A 23986-nucleotide genomic window follows, 5' to 3' on the forward strand; every position below is an offset into this window, starting at 1 on the left:
ACTGTCATGATGCAAAAGAATAGGAGAGATATCTTGATTTATATCTACTCTTCATTCATAAACCAATCTCTTTACAAGAAAGTCAACTGCTACTTCATTCACTAGTCTCACCCACGTTCGCCCCTCTTCATCTTTACTGCCAAAGCTGCTGTTGATAGCGCCCAGATTTGTTCCATCTATGCTGTACATTGTAAATCACATTAAATACTTTTTTTGACATACCTTGGGTCTAAGAAATAAATAAATAGTGTAGGGGCCACAGTCTCAAGCCTCTACCTTCCGATTTTGTAACCACTCTCTACAAGAGTCTGGCTACACACTTTCTGTGTTATCCCACTCTGTCCATCTTTTTTTTTTTTTTAATTTATTTAAAAAATTTTTAAGTAAACTCTACACCACATATGGGGCTTGAACTCATGACCCCAAGATCAAGAGTCGGATACTCTACCATAAGCCAGCCAGGTGCCCCCAACTCTGTCCATCTTTACCCTTCTGCCCCACATAACCCCCCAGGCTGTATGTGCACCAGCAGTCTACCTCTGAATGGCTGCTCACGATCTTAGACCAGGAATCAGTGCACGGGTAAAAAATCTTTTACCTGCTTGCTGGATCCACCCTTGCCTTCACTGCGTCTAGACATTAGTAAGTCATCTAAGTTGTCACATCGTGTCAGTAAAGGCGCCTGGGTGGCTTAGTTGGTTAAGTGTTTGACTCTTGATTCCCTCTCAGGTCATGATCTCAGGGTTGTGAGATCAAGCCCCACCTCAGGCTTCAAGCCCAGATTCTCTCTCTCCCTCTCCCTCCCCTCTTCCCTTCCTTCTTTCTCTCTTTCTCTAAAAAAATAATAATAAAATAAATTGTTGTATCCACTCTGCACATGTGAATGGCTCCGGCAGTAAGATTCAGGTGACCAGAACCTCTAGGTAAGGGTCAGCTCCTCGGCTCTTCACTCTGAAGAAGCATTTTGGGGAGGAATTTCCCAGAAGTGAGTTTGGTGGACAAGTGGGGATTATGGGATGAACTCATGATGATGATGGTGGTACAGAGTCTAGGCTTGCCAGGATGAGAAACTGAGAAACAACAGGCCTAGAAATGTCAGGTACTGTGAGTGCTGGATGGGAAGGAGGCTTTGGGCCAAGAAGGAGGGAGAAAAGGGATGAGATATCCTTGTCCCATTCCAGACCACATTCATACTCCTGATGATTATGTTAGCTTCCACAATTCTCAGAGCTTTAGGAAAAAGCTATTGCATGGGATTTACTTTGACGAGAAGAAGTTCTTACACTTTGAATCCACACAGAAAGTAACTGCTGCAGTTCCAGTCTCGCCTGGGTTGACAGTTCCAAGATGCGTTCCCTGTGCTCATGGCTGGTGTAGGCAGAATCAGTAAAGTCCTCGGTGCGCTCCAAGATGACTTCCAGAGTCACAGAAAGATTCTCTTTTGACTGAAAATAAAGATTCTCCCGAAGAGCTTCAATATTCATCTGAGAACGGAAAGGATATCCATCTGCATGAGTCAATATTCCCACCTAAACAAATGGGCTAAAATTTCTAACAGTGCCCAGAGAGACACTAGCAATTTCTTTCCCTGTCTAAGGACTCCGGGGAAATACCACCTCTAGTGAGGACTCTTTTCTCCAGGACACACAGCTCAAGAGCCACCAGCGGCCATGCAGAGATTCACTGCAATAGCTGTTAATACAACAGTCCTATGAAATCAGTAAATCCTAAGACAGAAAAGCATGATCATGTAGCAACCAGCAGGAAAAATGAACCAGCCCGCAGGTAGAGAATGTGCATCTGAGAAAATGCTGAGGCGAAGTCCTGAAAGACGGTCCACCCAAACATGAAACTGTGCTGAGCCCAGGGGGACAGGGTGTGGAGGGTGTGGGTATGCGAAGGGCTGGGAAAGGCACCGATTATTCCTTCCTTAATTCAGCAAAACTCTCCTAGTCACCTACTTGGTCTCCCCACATTTTGTCTTACATCCCCGACAGCACCTCCCTGACCAAAACCTTCTCTACCATCCTCTATCATCTTTCTGTATCATCTTTCTGAAATGGAAAGCTTCTGATGTTGCCACCTCCCTCTAAATGACTCCTCACTACCTACAAAATTAAGCTCAAATTTCTATTACATAACACAAAATCCTCTAGGGTCTTGATTTTATAGATCTTTCTGACAGTCTGTCTCACCACCCCCCCAAGTTTCCAAACAACCTGTCACTTGAGCCATCCTGTGCTCAGAGTTCCCCAGCTGTGTGATGGACAGGTGTTCACTGGTGCATCTTTCTCTGTCAGCTGTCTAGGTGATGCTACGCCACTTCAGCTGGCTCTAACCTCTCACCTGAGCCGGGTCGCAGAAACAACCTGGGCCAAGAGGCAATCCGAGGCAATCTGAGGTGATCCAGGCAACTGTGCTCACACTGAATGTGCTGATAAGAATAGCTTACATTTGTTTAGCACTTTAAAGTCCTTTCACAGACACAGTCTCAAGTTAATCCTTACATCTGACCCATTTTCACAGGACCCATGAAAATACTAAGATTTGGAAAGGTCAAGAGGCCACAGTGGGTCTTGCTTCTCCTCCTCTTGGCCCAAGGTGTCTCCAGTAACCACCCTATTCTAGATAGAAGGCATTTTTTTTTTTAAGCTAGGAAAGAATATGGATAAGAGTGAGGTATGGAATTGACAAGGAGCATCTGAGAATTTAGAATTTAAACATTACAACATAAAAATCAGTCATGTGGACCACACACCATTTATGTTAAGGTTTTTGATTCTCTCCTTTGAAAGAACACAAACATGCTTTTAAACAGCAACTGAGTGGTTTTTTCAAAAGCCATTCATTTATATGGTTTCATAAGATTTGTCCACAGATTCACAGTACCAAGCACAGTAAAATATCCAGTTTCCGTCTACAGATTATACTCTTCACCAGTAAAAATGGTAAGATGCCAAAAAGATACCCACTGATGGAGAGACGGAGTCTACTCATAATAGCTCTGCCCTCCAGAATGCCTGATGGTGAAGGGTCAGCAGCCAGAGCAGCCGGCAGCGGCCACAGGCACAGCACTGCCCCGAGTTACCCTGGAACCCAAGTGTAGCACCAAGAAGCAAAAGACTTGGCTCTGGTCCTGTTTGTTTCCCTAATTATCCTTTAACCCTTGAGAAGACATCTCCCCCTCAGCCTTTATAAAAAGAGGGGATTAGAAAAATAATCTCTAAGATCCCTTAGGCAATAAAAACTCTAAAACAATGACTGGTCTTTGTAGCTTCTTTCCCCTCAGAGAGAGATTTAGGGCAGGACCGGCAGCATACAAGCAAACCCATAGGCATAAACTGAAAGGTCATGGACTTTGGGATTAGCGTGTCCTGGTTCTAAAGGGGGGTTCCACCACTTTCCAGCTTTCCTCCTCAAAAACATAATGATAACAGTACTCACCTAAAGGGAAGTTACTTTAAATTAGATAATATTCATGAAGACAACCGGCCCCTAAAAATAACTGTTCTTTCCATGACTTTCTTTCACCCCATATTCCTACCTAAGTAGGAATTAAAAAGATGGAAGGCATGCCACCTCGTTGCAGCCCTTAGCCTATTAGATGACTTCCAAGGGCCCTAGTCTTCCCAGCTGTCAAATGAGGTGTTGTACTAGATGATTTGCTAGGGCCCTGCTCAATCAGACCCCGCCCTGACCCAGAGAGCAGCTTCAACAGCTCTCTGACTTCCCGTGAGAAGTTCTGCCTGAAAATGGGGGGGAGTCGGAGTCAGACTGCTTGGTTTCTAATCCTAACTCTGGCACTTCCTCACTAGCAGATCACTTAATCTCTATTTCTCAGTCTCCTCAAAAGTACAGTAGCAATAGTTCTTATAGGATTTTACATGTACATACATTTAAAGCATTCAGAACAGGGTTGGCACAGAGTAAATGCTCAACAATACATGTTAGCATGTATTAGTGTTCATTCTAGATTGTAATTAACATGAATATTATTATTACTAAAGTCTCAAAGTATCCACCCTAGAGCTCGGAGAAGAGTAGGGATTCCAGCAGAAACGATTTGTCTGTCATCAGCCACGGACAGCACAGCACTGCTCAAAAGACTGGGCAGGGAACACCTTTTTGAACAGAGGACAGGAGGCTCCCGTTGAACCGTGCAGCAACACAGGGCCAGGGTAGCTACCGTGATCCCAGACCAATGTCCTCCGTACAAACTACACTAAACTAAATGTTACTGAATATTAAGTTTTTACAGAGTAGCACTGTCTTAAAGAAAAATATCTGCTTTTGGGAAGCATCTGTCCTAAAATATTATACCAAAACATGGATACTACGTCTAAAGATGTTCCTCTGATACGGAAAGGAAAAAAATATATATATTCTATTCTTACCTTGAATTCTTTAATTCCAGTAAAAATACTGACAGATGAAATGTCAGTCTCTCCACTTGGTTTGCAGTCAGTCACGATTTCAATCACCTTATCTAATGCCACTTTCATTCGGTCAAATACTCCCTCTTTGTTTTTATGGGCTGATTCGCAGTTGGGATGCCTGAGACATGTCTTCAAAACAATTGAAAATTTTTATTTCAATAAAAATACCATACCATAATACACAAAATCTTACAGAGAACATGTCATGCTAATAAAAATGGTTCTTTACCAAAATCTCCTGGGTCCCTGGCTCACTCAGCTGCTTCTCCTCACTAAAAGTGGAAGCAGGATGAGTAAAAAGCGATAGCAAGGTTAAGTGAAAAAGGCAGAGTGCAAAACTGTATCTTTATACTTCAATAAGTTCACTTAAAATTTGGGGGGAAAAACTATCTTCATCATGATTAAAACTATTTTAAAATGTTGCCTTCCATGTGCAAAAACTAAAAAAGAATGAGGACACATGAACACATGTTCTATGACAGTGGATATATCTTTGACTTTTTAAAAATGATGTGATGTGAATGCAAGCTACTCAAAGGACCTCGATGTGAACAGAGCCTTGCAGGCGAGCTCCAGGGTGCTGTCTATGTGGCTTCGCTAACCCAGCTTAGAGTAAATACTGCGAGGAGAAAAGGCAATTCTCAATAAACTGCTCATGAGCTGTTGACTAGTTTATTCTTGAGTTGTACCAACTTGCTGGCCAGCTGCTGTTTGGAATCACCAGCGCTCAACAGACAATTTTGTTAAAAGGAGAATAAGGAATTAGAAGTATGAATTTACAGAATAAACAAATGAAAGCTGGATTAATACTCCGCTGTTACTTAACAGATTCTAACTTGCCTCGCTTTTTCGAGAGTACATGTGTTGGCTCCCCGACGAGACTGGCAAACCCTGCAGGCAGTGACCGTGTGTGACAGGCCCCGACTCACGGCACCTCACACACCATCTTCTGCTCAGCTGCTCCTGCAGTGCTGACTGGCGGACTAACTGCGGTCTGGAACTGGGGAGGAAGTTAGCCTTCTTGCTAAAGGATAACTGAGATTGGACCACTGTAGCCTATGTTCCAATGTATCATGTTAGTCTTTTTAAAAATGTAAAGCATATAAATTAGTTGCATTTAAGCAGGTAAAACAAAAGTGTCCCTACCTTCGAGGCTGTGAGAAGCATCATTGTACATTTTTCAAGAACTGCCCTGGCTGCTGCCATTTTTGCCTTTTTCTTCTCGTCTTTCAGATCCTAAAAATGAAATAAAACCACTGAGAAGTCTAGGATTCTGTAAACAATTTCTTGAAAAATTATTTATGCAATAAGACTCAATCAATTAAGTAACATTGTTTAAAAAGTGACAAAGTGGAAAAAAAAAACAGGATAAAATTTTATAAAATGTCACTGCTTTGATCTAAATACATCAACACAGGGGCGCCTGGGTGGCTCAGTCCGTGAAGCATCTGCTTTTGACTCAGGTCATGGTCCCAGGGTCATGGGATCGAGTCCCACATCAGGCTCTCTGCTCAGCAGGGAGCCTGCTTCTCCATCTCCCTCTCTGTGCATTCGCTCTCTCTCTCTCAAATAAATAAATAAAATCTTTTATAAATAAATAAATAAATCAACACAATGTGTGGAAAGAAACAGATGCCATTAATGAGGGCAGCAGAGCCAGGGACTGAGAAGGAGCAGGGGGATGCCTCGCGGCTCACACGCTGGTGGTCTGCAAACCTGACATCCTCGTGCCCACGTTGATACACCTCACTCCTGACCAGAAACAACCATCCTATGCTTTACTCCGTTAAGAGTGACCTATTTATCAAGCATTTTTGGGCTATTATTTCCTTCCACTTAGATACTTAGATGTCTACTCTTTCAGAGACCATGTCTGGTTAAACTTAACCAATATGCTGCTCTGAAATATTCTTAAGATGTTTCTCGGGTCTGTCATTTTCTCCAACTAGATTATGAAGTCTGGGGCAGGCACCATGCTTTGAATTTTTTTCTTTTAGTTGCTCTTCATAGAGACCTTGATAGAATGTGTGCTATTACAGAAAGTACCTAAATATTGTGATCAAATCTAGAACCAAATACTCTCATAATAATTTGATGATGGCCATCTAAATCAGAGGTCAGCAGCCATTTTCAACAAAAAGCCAGATAATAAATTTTTGAGGCTTTCTGGGTCAGAGTCTGAAACAACTATTTAACTCTGCCATTGCAGTGCGAAAGCCACGCTGAGACAATCCATAAACAAACTAGCATGGCTGTGACCCAACAAAACTTTACTTATGGACACTGAAATTCGAATTACACAAAATTTTCACCTGTCACATTAGTCAGTCTTTCCATTTGTGAGTTGTAGGCCATACACAACACCATCTCTTGTATGGTGATAACAAATGAGTGAAAAAGATGCCATCTCAATCTGTTAGAGGGCTAGTCCACAGGACAAAGAGAGGCCTCCATAAAACCCAGATGGTCCAAGAAGCACTAGGTGAACCATACAAACCAGCCTGTCACTTTCCAGGCCAATACCCATCTTCCAACTCCAGCTACAGCCAAGGAAAGTTCATGGCCAACATGAAAATGATAGCCTATGGGACTATACCAAAACACCTCAAGGGGTCCCTTATTATATACCTAACCTGCTGACAAGATGAACTCATGCATGAATACCCCAACAAAGAAAAGTCAACTCTAGATATAATATGGTCTTCTATCATCCTAAATTTAGGGGCTTATAGTCTAAACTGAGGAACAAGACCCATGAAGAACTAATATCACAGTGTAGGTTAAAAACTACAGGCTCCAAAATCAGATATAATGAAGTTCAACCTGCCAGATGAGTGACCTTGGGAAAGTTTATTATCCTCTCAGGTTCCATCTCCTCAGGTGTGAAACAGTAATAACAATACCCGCCTTATAGGAATGTTTTCAAAATTAATGAGATCATGTATATTAAATACCTAACACATAGCTAATGCAGATGAGTAATGGCTTGACTTACTACTACTGATTCTAATGGAGAAAACTGACAGAAATAGGTAATAGCAGAATAATACATAACAAGTTACAAAACAGATATACAATAAAATACTAACAGAATATATATGATGACTCAATTTATTTGCCTGAGCCCTGGTAGAAGAGGTATTTTCCTAAAAAAGCAAGTATTAGATCTGAGCCCTGAAGGCAAATATGACCTTTTCCTAGTCTGTGTGGTGAGAACATATTTAACTATCACATGTATGCAAAAAAAAAAAAGACATGTAGATTTACTGACTTTATCCTAGCTCCTTTATGAAAGGCTTTCAACACCAAGGTTATAAATTTAATAAGCAAATAAACCAAGATCACACCTCCAACCAAATGAAAAAGTAGGCATGTATTTGAAAATACTTAAATGTGGTAAACACATACGTTTTGTCTATCTCCAGTTAGATGTGCAAACTCCACCATTTCATTTCCAAATTGACTGAATATTTGGACAAACTCTTGAAAGCTATTCACTTTCTCCAGTCTTTCCATAGTTGCAAGAACCTGCACAACAGAGAATATTTGATTGTCAGGTGTAGATATGAAAGAGACTGAGATGTCAAGGCTGAATAGAGAGGACAAAGGAGAAACTCTGAATTCTAGGGGAGAGCTGAGGGGTCATCGTCACAGGGGAAGACAGGGAAGGAGGAGCCCAGAGAAGCAGAAGCACATCCAAAGGTGAGAATCATTTAGGGAATAATTTGTTTTTACGATGGGGAGACCTGAGCTTACTTGAAAATTAAAAGGAAAAAGAGTACAAGAAACACCTCAATATACAGGAGAAGAGATCATTTATGTAGCAAAGTGTGGAGAAGGTGAACGTGTGCAGGAAAGAGGTAATCAAATCTTCAGAGAACTAGGGAGACAGGGAGGATAAAGGTAATACACAGAAGCCTTAAGGTTCACTGAACCAGAACTGGGGGGAACCCCACTCTCCCCAAGAAAGTGGAAGGAAAGTCACCTGCACAGTGAGGAGTGGAAAGGAAGGTGTGGTGCTTTAAGAGCAGGAAAACAGTTTGGATTAGTCAGGAATTGCCTGTGTTGAATAAATTAATTGCCAAGAGCCTTTGGGCAGCCAGAGGCAAAAAAAAGTGAGAAACCTATAGTAGAGCCAACAGACAATGTTAGGTGTTTTCTTGATATTAAAAGTAAAGTAAATAGATGTGAAACATATTTTCAAATACTTTTCTCTAAAATAATAGTACTGGATTAGCTTTCGTCAGACCAAGATAGGTAAAGAAAACACAGATATCCTGTGTTTACTTTTGAAAATGAGGATATGATGGCTGTTTGGCACGTTAATCCGCCCTGGCAGCTCAGGAAGTCCAGGCGACCAGCACAGATAAGACAGATTGCTACCACTGGGCAGAAACCATCTTTCAAAGAGAGTGGGTTTTTTTCCTATCACGCCAGCACTGCCCGATATACGTCTCCAATTTCTCTTTCGCCTGAAACTCACACTCTTCAATTCACTCAACACTCATCAGGTAGTTTTGTCCTAAAACTCGATTGAGACAATCCCTTCCCTGGCAGATTGCCCTCCTCCTTGCCTCGGGAATTATCCAGGGAAAGAAGTGACTGTCCACACCCTGGCTTCCCCAGATGATGGGGAAGCATGACCATTATCTGAGAGAGTGGAAAAGTTCTGGACTGGGACAGTTTAAATTTATTCTGTCAGCTTTATGATATTCAAAATCTCTAGGGATGCTGCATACAGAAATTTCATAGTGTGGATAACTGCGGTTTCAGATGACTGAATTTTTTTCTTAAGCTTATAAATTACTATCCTGACTGAAAAAAAAAAAAAGGTATTGAGGAATTTGGTATTTTTATTAACTAGGTGTCTACTACATACATTGTCATGGGTTTTGGCTTTTCTTCCAAATTTGTACACATGAAAAGCTTTCACAAATAAGCCTCAACAAGTAGATAACGATTTTCTGAGAAAAAATATTATTTACACCTAAATGTTTAGACTCAGCACACACACTGTTTAGGAATTATAGGTACAGAAGAAATATCACTTTTAAAACTACAGACAACTAGAGGTATAAAAAACTAAAATTGACAAGCATTGCCAAATTACCTGTAATTAACCTAAAAAACACTTTTGAACAACCCCAAAAACACAAGTATAGAAACATGAGAAAGACAAGTACCTTATTTCTTGATGTTATTATCTGCTTAATGACTACTCGGTCTGCCAGCAACAACACTTTTGTCACTGAAGAAAGAAGTAATCTTGCAGCCTTTATAACTCCTGTTTTATCTGTAAAAATTGTGATCTGGCCATCAGATTCTGGATGATTCAAGCTGCTTACATCTGTAAGTGCTGCGATTGTTTCTCCTAACAAGAAAGGCAAGGGTGAAAAGTTAATTGGGAATAAGATGCACTTCAATTAAAATCCAGACTTTTCTCTACTCTCGAAGTAGGGAATATGCTCAAGTGGGTAGACACTTGGGTCTGGAGTCTCATTTCAGGAAGAAGAAACAGCTTCTCCTTGATGAGCACAAGGATTATCGTATAAGGCTCTCTAATGACAAAATAATGGCATGTTCTTAAGAACTTTGAGAAATTTGTTGCCTTCACCAAGTTCACAAAATATTTTAACTTTTCTTCTAGTGATATGGCAAACGACATGACCTAAAAAAGCCTTCTTGTACTGTAAGACCAAATAAGAGAAATCCCAAGAGCTAATAACCAAAGAAGAACCCCAAGCAGGGAAGTGAGCAGATGCCAAGGCTCTGGCCAGGGCTGAAGGGATAGAGGGGGTCTGGGGCGGGGGTGGTGGTCACTGCCCATCTCCACAGCTTGAAGATGTTACGGTTTTTATGAACACCCACGGAAAGAAGACAAAGCTTTGGGGCCCTTGGAAGGCAACCTCCGTAAAATCATCTATAGGCAAAGGGAAATAATATGCAAGTTTATCTGTTGGGCAGCCTGGGCTCCGAGTGGGAAAACAACAAAAGTATCTCTCCTGAGAACTCAAGACACAGGCTGACCCTGAGGCTTGCTGTTTGAATTTATACTTCTAATGATGCCCAACATAAACCGTTCTACCAAATGAACACCCAACCCTCTAGAAAAAGTCTCTTCTTCACTATCAAAATGTTGCTGTCAAAATGCTTTGATTTCTGTAATAGCGATTATTCATCAATAAAACAATACAAATATTTGTTCTCCTCAAAAATGAAGCCAGGCTGTAATTTCTTCCAAACTTTACTGCTTAACAAGATTTAAAAAATAAACTTTCCATCATCTTGCAATGTTCAAGATAATTTTTTACATCCTAAATAAACTTCAGTGCATAAAGGATTGATTTCTCACAAAAACCCCTTGTCAATATTATTATATATATCCAATAAGGTATCACCCCATAGGCTAAGGATCTTGAGTAAAAGTACCTGAATTTTAATGGACAAGTCACAAGGGGTGACATAATGAAATCAAGATTTAGGATCAGTCTGGAGAAAAGAGAGACTCAAAGTCAGGGTACTACTCAGGCAACATTTCAATTGTGGGTATGAAGCAGTAAGGATCTTGCAAGGATCTTTGGGAGATACCAGGGAAAGAAAATGCAAAATTGATACCTGGGCAGTGATAAGAAAACGAGAAATGTAAAAAATGGCTTCAAGGTTGTGGACCTAAATCACTTAAAAAAAAAAAAAAATCAGAAGGGCACAGAAAGGAAGATGATAAATTTACTTTCAGACAACAGGAATTTGAAACAACACAGGAAAACCCCCCAAAAGACAAGCCTGTAGATATGGATTGGTTACCTATCCTGACAACAGCTGAAACTCTACTAATAGAGGAAGTCTGTGGTAGCCAGCCTCCAAGATGGCTCCCAGCAATCCCGATGCTTGTGTTGTCTCCTCCCACACCATACTAGGGTTGGTATAGCAGAAGTGATGGTATGTCACCTCTGATATAGGTTTTTAAGGACACTAAGGTAGCCATCTTGGTTGCTCCCTCTCTAAGGGAAGCCAGCTACCATGTTGTAAGCAGCCATTCCCACAAAGAGGCATAGATGAGGAGAAACTCTGGCCTCTGCCCAAAAGCCAACAAAGAAGTGAAGCCTGCCAACAACCATCAGAGGGAACTGGAAAGCAGATCCTGCAGTCCAGTCAAGCCTTCAGATAACTACAGGCGCAGCAGACAGCTTGAGTGCAACCTTGTGAGAGACACTGACCCAGACCCCACTGGCTAAGCCACTCCCTGATTTCTGACCCTCAGAAACTATGTGTGGTAATAAATGTTTATGGTTTTAAGTTGCTAGGTTTGGGTTAATTTGTTACACAGCAATAGGTTACTAATACATTTTATATAGCAAAATATACAGAGAAAAAAGGTTGGAATTAAACCTTCATGAACATAGAATGGGGCAGGAGAAAAAGTATCAGTTTGCAATAGCTTTGAGGATAAAAATGTTTCCTCTCTGCCTCTGGAAAATGTTACTTCTTCCTACAGCTCTCAACCCTCAAAGATACTACATATGAGCCTGCACATATGGCATTATGTAACTTTTCCTTTTTCTGACTAAACCCAGGCATTAAACTCCTAACTACGTGGGATGGCAACATTTGGTTAGTTACACTAACATGGTCAAATTCTTCCTTAACATTATAAAATTGTTCAAACTGTAGACTGTTCAGAAATTAGCTCCCTGAAAAAGTCACAAAGCTGTCCTTTTAGCTTCGTGGTTGCCATTTTTAACTTGTATATGTAATTAGTGTTGTGTCTTAATGTGAAAACCTAAAGTCAGTCAATTACAAATATTTATTGAGCTCCCATAAAAAAAAAATATGGGACTAAGTAGACAAGTAAAAATGTTGAAGGGGGGCGCCAATTGGGTGGAGTCAAACATTACAAATTTCTAGTTACCGCATCAGTTGCGGGGATCAATGTATAGCTTGGCAACCATAGTTAATACTGTATTGTGTATTTTTTAAAATATTGGATATTTTTAAGAGAGTAAATCTTAAAAGTTCTCACTACACACACAAAATTTTTAACTATGTATGGTGACAGATGTTAACTAGACTTACTATGGTGATCATTTCACAATATAGTTGACCCTTCAACAATGTGGGTTGAATGCTGTGGGTCCACTTACATGCAGATTTTTTTCAATAAACACAGGATAGTACTGCAAATGTATTTTATCTTCCTTATGATTTCCTTAATAACATTTTCTTTACTCTAGCTTGCTTTATTGTAAGAATACAGTATACAATACATATAACACACAAAACATGTATTAATCAACCATCTGTTATTGGTAAGACTTCTGGTCAACAGTAGGCTGTAAGGAAATAAGTTTTTGAGGAGTCAAAAGTTATACATGGATTTTCAACCACATAGGCATTGGTTCCTGTAACCTCTGTGTTATTCAAGGGTCAACTGTACATCCAAATATCATTGTGTTGTACACCCAAAACTAACATAACATTGCATGTCAATTATACCTCAATTTAACAAGATGTAAAAACACAATGCAAGAACTCAACAGAGGAGGGGCCCCTGGCTGGCTCAGTCGGTGGAGTACATGACTCTTGATCTCAGGGTTGTATGTTCAAGCCCCACACTGGGTGCAGATTACTTAAAAATAAAGTGTTTAAGGAAGATAAAAAGAATTCCCCAGAGGAAAGAAAAGAAAAAAAAAAACAATTATAATGATAACTAATACTTACTGAGTACTTTCTGTGTGCCAAATGCATACATGTATTATATCAAAACACTTCTATAAATACTAACATTACCCCATTTTACTGATGAGAAAACTGAGGTTTAAAAAAGTTTAATAGCTTGCCCAATATCACACTGCTATCAAGTCAAGAGCTAGGACTGAAATCCAGGTAGTCTTGACTCCAAAGTCCTAGTTCTTTATCACTACCTTACATTATTTCCCTCAAATAAATATTAAGTTGTAAAAAGGAGAAATTGATTACTATGGCTGAGTAGGCTAGAAACATTTCAAGAGTGATGCAAGTTAAGTCTTACATTTGTACATGTTAAGAGAAAATAAGGCTTCCATACTACACAACTCCAGGAGGCGCCATTCTCATTCTCTTACCAGAGTGACAGAAGAGGTAGTTCTCAAGAAGGGAAAGGGGACTTTAAAAGGAGACAACAGATGGCTTCCAAGCGCCGCAGTCTACAAGAGTGTGGGTCGGTGGACCACATCCTCTTTTCTCACCCTATACTGAGCACAGTGACATCCTACAAAGCCCATAAGGTGAGTAGGACTCAGCTTGCCCTTTCATTCAAAAACCCCTACTCTTGCTTTAATTAAGGGCTGCTATAAAAAAAACCAGTAATATGTAGAACATCTCTACATTTTCTGTTGAATTGTCCATTGCATTATGTAATGTCTGTTGTATAAGCGCCCACACAATAATTTAGTGCCAGGAAAGAAGTTGCTCTCCACTTGACAAGCTGGTTTGTTTCCTTTTAACAAACAATGAGAATTATATAACCCTTTCTTTCCCACATTTGTGCCTTGCCTTCCAGGAAGTACAAAGATAAATTTCATGCTTAATTAGAGTAACAATGTTGGCCAAAGTTTCCAGTATATTTATTTTCATCTCCCATTGTAATGGATTTATTAAACATGTACCTTTTATTGTAAGTTATTTCAAATCCTCTTTAAAATGTAGGTAAAATATAAATTATGAATAGAATAAGGCCATCCTTCCTTCCCCACTTAAAATCTATTCACTAGCACGGTGAATGGCTACAAACTCAAGAGTCAACACAGAAACCTCCCTGCCTCTAACCAATAACGAAGTCCTATCTATTTAAACACCTTAATGAATATTTCACATACTCTCCCTGTTCTTTATTATCCCTAAGGCATTGCCTTGGCTTGGCCTGGTTTATTGTAAAAGCTTCCATATTAATCTCCCTGCCTTTATCCTCAACTCTAATCAACCCTCATTTGTTCATTTCTTCCATCCTACCAGAAAGATTTCTCTCTTTTTTTTTTTAAGATTTTATTTATTTATTTGCCAGAAAGAGAGAGTGAGCACAAGCAGGGGGAGCGACAGGCAGAAGCAGGCAGAGGGAGAAGCAGGCTCCCCGCTGAGCAAGGAATCCAACATGGGGCTCGATCCCAGGACCCTGGGACCATGACCTGAGCTGAAGGCAGACGCTTAACTGACTGAGCCACCCAGGCGCCCCCTACCAGAAAGATTTCTAACACAAAACTATGTCTCTTATCTGGCTGAAAATTCCTCAATCTGTCATCTATAGAGTAATACCTGAAGTCACTCACATAATACACAGGACCACATAGGATCTGGTTGGTCCCTCCGTATTCACTTGGCCTTATCTCACTTAAGATGAGCCTCCAAACACACCAGCTCCTCCCTCAGGGTTGCCCATCTCAGTAAATGGTACCACCATTTCCCTAGCTGTTCATACTCCAAACCTTGGAGTTACCCATGACTCCTCTTTCCGTCATACCCCACATCCAAACTATCAGCAAATTGTATTAGCTTTACCTTGATAATACAACCAAATGCAACCAATCTTCACAACCTCAAATGCGACAACCTGATCTAAGTTGTCGTCATTCGTTAACTTAACCTCAGCAACAATCTTCTAATTGGTCTCTGATTTCACCCTCAGGCCTCCTAGTACCTACGCTCCATATAGGAACCACCAGTGACCTTTTTAAAATATGAGATTATGTCACCACCCTGCATAAAACCTTCCATTAGGCCCCCTATCATATTTAGAACACAGTCCAAAGCTCCTGTCTTTGCCCTTCTAGAAGCTCATACCTGTTCTCAGTCTTCTCCTTGCCAGAAATGCCATTCTTCCAGATATTCATTCATATAGCTGGGGCCCTCACTGGAGCAGACTCTGCTCCAATGTTACTTCCTTAGAAGGGCTTCCTGACCCCCTACCTCAAAAGCTTTCAACGGGGGGGCATTTTGACCCCCTGAAGGACATTTGGCAATGTCTGGAAACATTTTTGGTGTCACAGTGGGGGAAGAGGGGAATCTAATGGCATCTAACAGGTAGAAGCTAGGAATTCTGGTAAACACTTTATAATGCACAGGACAGCCCCCACCCCCAACAAAGAATTATCAACAAGTAATTATCCAGCCCAACATGTCAAAAGCATCGAAATTGGGAAAACTTGTCCTCTCTAAAATATACCTCCACTGATCTCCTAACCCTTACTCTGCTTTAGTTTATGGTCTCCCTCACTAGAATGCAAGCTCCATGAGGGCAGACATCTGACTGATGTGTACACAGCTATATCCCTATGGCCTGGAAGAAAGCCTGGCAGATAGCCAGCACTCAGTAAATCTTTATTGAAAGAATAAATGGATAAATTACACTTCAACAAAGATGAACTATTCGTATCCATCAAAACACCCCAGGTTCTCTCAGGCTTTTGTGCTACCAGCTATAGAGAAATGTGGGACATCACAAAATTTGAAGTCGTTAAGATTTGTCTGCTATGAGTATAGGAACATGCTAATTTTTTTAAAGATTTTTTAAAGTATTTTCTATACCTAACGTGGGGCTCAAACTTATAACCATGAACATGCTAATTTTTATTTCCACTTTCTACATGGTGGCAATTATGCTAATGTGCTCCTCGAGGGCAGAATCCATGCCTCACATTCTCCTGTATCTCCAGCATTTCAATGGTTAATGGCAAGAATGGAAGACACTACCCTACCCAATGAAACAATTCAATGTGTCAGATTTAGGATTTGAGCCAAGAGAAGTTCAATATTCCTGGAAGCTAATCCAGGCCTTTAATGTCCTAGGAATCTAATCACAGGGCTAAGGCACAGTACATACCTTTACTCAAAATAAGACCATAATTTGTCATCATATTCAAAGCAATAAAACTGATATAAATAGGCTTTAATATCAATATCACATACCTGCTTGTTTAGCTTCAATGCAGGCAATATTTATTTCTTCTTTCAAATCCCAGTTTTCATTGGCTATAGCTTCTCCTACTTTAACAAATCTTCCAACTGCCAAGTTGACGGCTTGGCCTACACGCTGAATTGCTTGCAGAGTTTTATCAGACTTTTTGGTATTATCTTTATGATTAATAAGTGTGGTGATCTAAAAATAAAAGACGAAAGCAACTTGATTAAAATTTATCTCAATATCTTTTAAAGCTATATCACAAAGGCCGAGAAAATGAAGCCCAGCATACTAGACAAGGCCCAGCATACAGCAACAGTCTTTGGCCTAACAGACCAAATTCACAGCTTTTATGCTTCAACCCAGAGACAACCAGCAAAGCATCCATCCTGCATCCATCCTCAGGTCAATGTTTCCATTAATAACAATTCCAAGTTTACCTGATGACAGTTATCTGGCACGTATATTTCCAGAAGCCCTCCAGATATTTCAACAAATTTAAAGACAGGAGAAAAGTAGGAACAGAGGACTCATTACATAAAAAACAAAAAACCAAAAACCCACAGAAAACCAAAGCACTTCTTAGTTCTTACTGCATCCTAGAGATCTCGTTTCCTCTAATATGGCTTGAGCTAGTGTGAGAGTAGAGACAGCATCTTGTTCCCCTTGCATTCCACTCCGTTGCCCAGCACACTGTACAGGTTGTACAAAATGGTATGCGTGCCATACATGCTTACTGAATTAGCCAGACACTTTAGAATGACCATTATAATCTACGTGTTATACTTCTCCAAGTGTTGTTGTAGAACCAAAGTAAATTAAATACCAAGGAACACTTAATTCCAGGCCCTGAAATAAAATACAAAAGGTGACAAGTTAAGCTTGTTGAAACCAATATAAATCTTCAAAATGTCCTATAGAACTAGTACATGAACTATACGGACATATAAAAATATTTAAAGAATGTTACATGAAAAATATGAATCCTAAATAGTACATGTCCACTGAATATAACTGTGAAATGATTTATACGAGTGCATTCACAAAGACCAGAACAGAGAATTAGGAAGAGGAAGGGAATGGTTCTTTGTGCAAATACTATGTAGCACTTTATATGTTCTAGTATTAATAATTTAGAATCAGGAAGGCCTGGGTTTGCAACTTGGCTCTGCCATTACTAGCTAAATGACCCAGGGAAATTTATTTCATCTCTCCAAATTTCCTCACCTATATTATTTTTTAAATTTTGAATATTTCCTAGATGCCAGGTCCTGAAGATGTATCTGTGAACAAGACTAACACAACCCTATTCAGTTTACAGTCTACCAGGATAACAATAATTCAATCATATAAAATATATTTGTTGCACACCTATCATATGCCAAATGAAATTTTAGGCAATGATAAAAAAGCAATGTACAAGAAAGAAAGGCCCAAACCCTCATTCAAGTAGGAGAGAGAGGAGACACAATAATCATACAAATAGGCAAAAAAATAAAATAATAAAATAAAATAATGTAAATGCTATGCAAAATATTAAAATAGGATAATGTGATAGAAAGTATTTGTGTAGCTACCACAGGTTAGTTGATCTTGCTTCTATGAGGAAATGCTACTTAAGCTAAGATCTAAATGATATAAAGTAGCCAAGCTGGCGAACATCAGGAGACAAAGCATTCTAGGAGAAGATATAGTTGTTGAGAGAGAGAGAGAGAGAAAGGGAGAGAGAAAAAAAGAAGGATAGGGAGAGAGAGTGGGGGAAGGGGAGAGAGAGAAGGGGAGCTGGTCCTGTTCAAGGAATGAGGTAACACCAGAAGTGGTCAAAGATCAGGGGCAAGAGGACAAGTATAAACCAACATCCAGCAGGTGGGCAGGGATCCGTCATGAAAGGTTGTGAATTGGAGTAAAGAATTTGTATTTTATTCTAAGTGTGACAGGAAGCCACTGAAGGGCTTTTAAGCAGGAAAGTGGTATAATCTCTGTAGTGATTTTTTTTTAATTAATTTATTTATTTATTTGAGAGAGGGAGAGAGAGAGAGTAGGGGGAGGAGCAGAGGGAGAGGGACAAGTAGACTCTGCACTGAGTGCAGAGCCCATCGTGGGGCTCAATCTCACGACCCTGAGATCATGACCTGAGCCAAAACCAAGAGTCCGACGCTTAATCAACTGAGCCATCCAGGCACCCCTGCAGTTATTTTTAAATGTGTCCACAAGTTCTTCAATATTTCTTCTTTTAAGAGGTAGAGCCTCATTTTTCTCCCCTTAAGTATGAACGGAACTTACTGACTCACTTCTAATGAATAAAGTGGAAGCAATGGCATACTTCTGAGAATAGGTCATAAAACACATTGTAACTTCCATCTCCCCCAACTCCTCAATCTCAGATCAATCACTGTGGGAGGGAACCAGCTACCACATCTTGCAGGACACTCAAGCAACTCTACGGAGAGACCCACAGGAGAAGAAACTGAGGCCTCTGGCCAAAAGATAGTGAAGAACTGAAGCCTCCTGCCTACAACAAGAACAGTGAACATGGGAACAAATTTTCCAGCCTCAGTCAAGCCTTCAGATTACTGCGGGTCCAGCCAACATTCTGATCTCAATTCATAAAAGACCTTAATCCAGAACTACCAGGTAAGCCATCCCAGAATTCTTGACCCAAAGAAACTATGAGATGATAAATGTTTGTTGTTTTAAGGCACTAAATTTGGGGTAATTTGCTATGTATCAATAGGTAACTAATACATGTTTTGGTCTCTAGAACTGGGACAATGCTGTAACAAAACCTAAAATGTGGGAGTGGCTTTGACATCAGGCCTTGGAAGCTGAATGGACTTTGAGGAGTTAGTAAAAGCTAGAGAGTGCTGAATAAACTTTGTAGAAGCCTGGTGTCCATTGAGAAGCTATGGGTGAAGACTTAAAGGAAAGTGAGAAAAATACTACTGGAACTAGGGAAAAGAGGATCTTTGTTATGTAGTGGCAGAAAATCACCCCCAGGAATGTGTAAATTAGAGAATATACCTAATGAACTGGGTGATCTAACTAAGGAGATTTCAAGACAGATTTTGAAGATACCACTTGGTTTCTTCCCTAAAATGTAAAATATAAGAGGTGAAACAGAAGCTAAAGGAAATACTGTTAAATAAAAAGAAGCCAGGCCTTGCTGGATTTGAAAATTCCTTGCTTCTCCAGAAGGCAAATGCTGTTAAAATTAAGAATGGCTTCCAAGCAAAAACAAAATCTAGGGCACTGTCAGGAAAGCAAAGTCTAAAGATGAAGCTAAGAGCGTGACTATAAAATCTTATGTTAAGATCTCAGAAAGATTCAAGGTGGTGCTCCAGAGATCCATTCACTTAAACAACAGGTCTCCTGATAAGTTTTATAGGTATTGTCCTCAGGAGCCCCATCAGAAGCCCAAGTTAGAGCAGGGCTTATCATAAAGAGACTTGTAGATATGGTTTGCCTAACTGAGTGAGCACAATAAGATTCACAGGAGACCCACAAAATTTTAAAGATAATTATGTCAGGAGAAATGCTACCAGCTTGGACTGAAGGAAATAGATCAGTACAAAATGAAGAGAGGCTTTTGAATCCCCAAGCTTCCAGAGGCAAGGAACAGGCTGAGAAACTATGCAGCTACAAACATGGTCTACCTCTCATGAGCGAGGATGGCTTAGAGGGCAGTGCTAAGAGCCATGAAGAATCATTCCCAAGCCTCAGGTCTTAATCAAGGTACTGCTAACCTGTGCCTAGGTGGGTTTCAGAATACTGTGAACCAGTGACTCCTATTCCTGTTTCCCATTTTCAAACAGAAGTATATGGCAGTTATCCTATGCCTATTTTCCTGTTTGTTTTATTTTGTTTTGTTTTGTTTTGGGGGGGTTGTTGTTGATGTTGTTTTAACAAATTGTCCATAATGATTATCCTCTGCTTGTCCTACCACTGTAAGTTGTGTGTTTGGGAACAGATAAACTGTCACTTTAGCTCAATAGTTTTCAGATCAAACGGAACTATACTCAAGGAGCCACACCTAAGGAACTACACAGACAAGAAGCCTCATCTGAATCAGAATTAGATGCCAAAATCTTGAATCTCCAGCTGATATCATAGAGGGATGAGACTTTTAGGAGGACTGGCATGAAGGTTATTTGCAAATGGAAAGAAAGTAAACAATTTGTGGCCAGAGGGTGGAGTGTGGTGGTTTTAAAATATGTCCACAAATTCTTTGCTATTCCTCCCTTCAAGAGGTGGAATCTTGTTCCCCTGTCCTTGAGTGTGGGCTGAACTTTGTGAATCACTTCTAACTAATAAAGCAGAAGTGACAGTATGCTACTTGTGAGGGCAGGTCATAAAGACACCCTGGTTTCAATCTTTCTCTCCCTCTGAGGTTATTCACTCTTGGGGAAACCAGTTACCATGTCATAAAGATGCTTGACCAGCCTGATGCAGTCTAACATGACAACTGAGCGAGGCCTCTGACCAGCAGCTAGCAAGAGTCTGAGGCCTCCTGCTTACAGACATGTGAATAGTCTACAACCAGGCAGGTAAGGCACTCACAAATTCCTGACACACAGAATCTAAGATAACAAAAGTTTGTTGTTTTTAAACATTAAGTTTGAGGTAATTTATTTTGCAACTGTAAATAACTAATACAATCTCAAACGTATGTCTTTTTAAAAGAACACTCTCTTCTGGGGGAAGAACAGATTGATAAAGTGGCAAAAGTAGAAGGAGGGAGACCAGTCAGGAAACCATGCCAATAGCCCAGGTAAAAGATGATGCCAGCTTGGGGCACGTGGGTGGCTCAGTCAGTTAAGCGTCTGACTCTTGGTTTCGGCTCAGTTCATGATCTCAGGGTCGTGAGATCGGGCCCTGTGTTGGACTCCATGCTCAGCGTGCAGCTGGCTTGAGATTCTCTCCCCCCTGCTCACACTCTCATGCTCTCTCTCAAATCAGTAAGTCAACAAAATCTTTTTTTAAAAAAATGCCAGCTTGAAATAAGGCAGCAATAGTCAATATAGAGGAAAATGGATAAGCTGGATTGCTTGATAGATTAGATTGGTGTTGTCAAAGATGACCCCTAAATGTGTGGTAGAAGAAACAGGGTGCATTGGCATAACACTAACATCTCAACATGGGAGGCACAAAAAAGTGTTTTTGCACAAATAATCTAATTTAATCCTCAAAATAATCTAAGCATGTAGGCCCTACTTTATCTCCTTTCTACAGAGAAGGCAACTGACATTAAAAGATGCTTATTTAAGGTCTCATAGCTATTAAAAGGTAAAGCCAAGATTCACAGTCAGACAATTTGACTCAGAGACCGTACTTTATTTTTCCAGCTTTACTGATATGTAACTTACATATAACACTGTGTAAGTTTAAGGTATACAACATGATTTGATGCACATATACATTGCAAATGGTTCCACAATAAACTACAAATGATTACCACAATAGTTAACACCTCTATCACCTCACATAATTATCTATTTTTTTTTTTTTTGGTGGTGGTGGTGGTGGTAAGAACACTTAAGATCTACCCTTTTAGCTACTTTTAAGTATGTAATACAAAGTTCTTAACTATAGTCACCATGCTGTACATCAGACCCCTAGAACTTATTCATCTTATAACTGGAAATTTGTACCCTTTGACCAACATCTCCCTATTTTCCCCACCACACAGCCCCCCACAATCACTGTTCGACTCTCTGTTTCTGTGGGTTTGGCTTTTGTAGATTCCACATAACAAGTGAGATCATTTGGTATTTGCCTTTTCTGTCTGATTTATTTCACTTAGCATAATGCATTCAAGGTCCATCTACATTGTAGCAAATGGCAAGACTTCCTTCTTTCTCATGGCTGAATAATATTCCATGGTATATTTATACCACATCTTCTTGATCTATTTATCAATAGAACGACACTGAGGTTGTTTCAATATCTTGGCTATTGTGAATAATACTGCAATAAACATGGGAGTGCAAATATCTCTTCAAGATCCTGATTTCATTTCCTGAGGATATATACCCAAAAGTGGGATTGCTGAGTCATATGATAGTTCTATCTTTAATTTTTTATGGACCTTTATGCTGTTTTCCATAGTGGCTGAGCCAATTTACATTCCCATCAACAGTACATAGGCTTCCCTTTTCTCCACATCCTCACCAACACTTGTTTTCTTGTCTTTTTTAAAATAGCCAATTCTAAGAGGTATGAGGCAATATCTCATTGTGGTTTTGACCTAGCATTTCCTTGATGTTTAGTGATGTTGAGCATATTTTTGTTAACCTTTTGACCATTTGTGTGTCTTCTTTCCAAAAATGTCTGTTCGGGGGCACCTGGGTGGCACAGTCGGTTGAGCATCTGACTCCTGGTTTTGGCTCAGGTAGTGATCTCAGGGTCATGAGATCGAGCTCTGTGTTGGGCAGTGCAGAGTCTGTTTAAGACTCTCACTCTCCCTCCTTCTGCCCCTCCCCACCCCACTCCCACTCTCTCTCAAATAAATCTTAAAAAAAAAAAATTAGTTCCTCTGCCCATTTTTAAATCAGACTTTCGTTGTTGGTGTTATGGAGTGGTATGAGCTCCCTATATATATTTTAAATGCTAACCTCTTATCAGCTAGATGGTTTGCAAATACGTTATTCCATTCTGTAGGCTGTCTTTTCACTTTGTTGATTGCTTCTTTTGCTATGCAGAAGCTTTTAAGTTTGATGTACTCCCAATTGCTTATTTTTGCTTTTGTTACTTGTGTTCTTGGTGTCATATCCAAAAGTCACTGCCAAGACCAATGTCAAGGAGATTTGTCCTTCTTTTATTCTAGGAGTTTTAGTTTTAAGTCTTACATTTAAGTCATTGATCCATTTCTAGTCAATTTTGTGAGTGGTGTAAGATAGGGGTCCAGTTTCATTCTTTTGCATGCGATGATCCAGTTTTTCCAACACTACTTATTGAAGAAATTATCCTTTCTCCATTGGTTTTTCCTGGCTCTCTTGTCAAATATTAGTTTACCATATATGTATGGATATATTTCTGGCCTCTTGACTCTGTTTCATTAGACTATGTGTCTGTTTTTATGTTGGTGCCATACTGTTTAATTACAACAGCTTTGTAGTATAATTTGAAATCAAGAAGTGTGTTGCCTCTAGCTTTGTTCTCCTTTTCCAAGATTGTTTTGGCTAGTTGGGGTCTTTTGTGCTTCCATACAAATTTTAGGATTGTTTTCTATTTCTGTGGGGAAAAAACGCTTTTGGAATTATGATAGGGATTGCACTGAGTCTATAGATGGCTTTAGGTGTTATGGACATTTTAATAATATTAATTCTTCAGATCTATGAATATGGGCCATCTTTCCATTTATTTGTGTCTTCTTCAATTTCTTTCATGAAAGTCTCACAGTTTTCAGTTCCAGACCCTCACCTCCTTGATTAAATATATTTTTAGGTATTTTACTGTTTTTGATACTACTGTAAATGGGATTGTTTCATTTCTTTTTCAAATATTTTGTTGTTAGTGTGTAGAAACACAACTGATTTCTGCATGTTGATTTTTTATCCGGCAACTTTACTGAATTCGTTTATTCTGTGTGTGTGTGTGTGTGTGTGTGTGTGTGTGTGTGTGT

The 23986-nt window shown here is 39.8% G+C and overlaps 1 protein-coding gene across 2 annotated transcripts in view; it reads right to left on the minus strand.

Moving 5' to 3' along the window:
- CTNNAL1 (catenin alpha like 1) overlaps positions 1-23986 on the minus strand; it is a 62279-nt gene that overhangs the window by 27100 nt on the left and 11193 nt on the right. For both annotated transcript variants that reach the window (XM_034664235.1, XM_034664236.1), the window contains exons 2-7: positions 16374-16563; positions 9620-9807; positions 7845-7964; positions 5583-5672; positions 4395-4565; positions 1284-1484 (exon numbers count right to left, since the gene is read on the minus strand). In XM_034664235.1, coding sequence (XP_034520126.1) covers positions 1284-1484; positions 4395-4565; positions 5583-5672; positions 7845-7964; positions 9620-9807; positions 16374-16563 — 960 coding nt within the window. The remainder of the gene's footprint in view (positions 1-1283; positions 1485-4394; positions 4566-5582; positions 5673-7844; positions 7965-9619; positions 9808-16373; positions 16564-23986) is intronic.

This window comes from Ailuropoda melanoleuca, chromosome 7 (assembly GCF_002007445.2).
Source record: "Ailuropoda melanoleuca isolate Jingjing chromosome 7, ASM200744v2, whole genome shotgun sequence".
Lineage (NCBI taxonomy): Eukaryota > Metazoa > Chordata > Mammalia > Carnivora > Ursidae > Ailuropoda > Ailuropoda melanoleuca.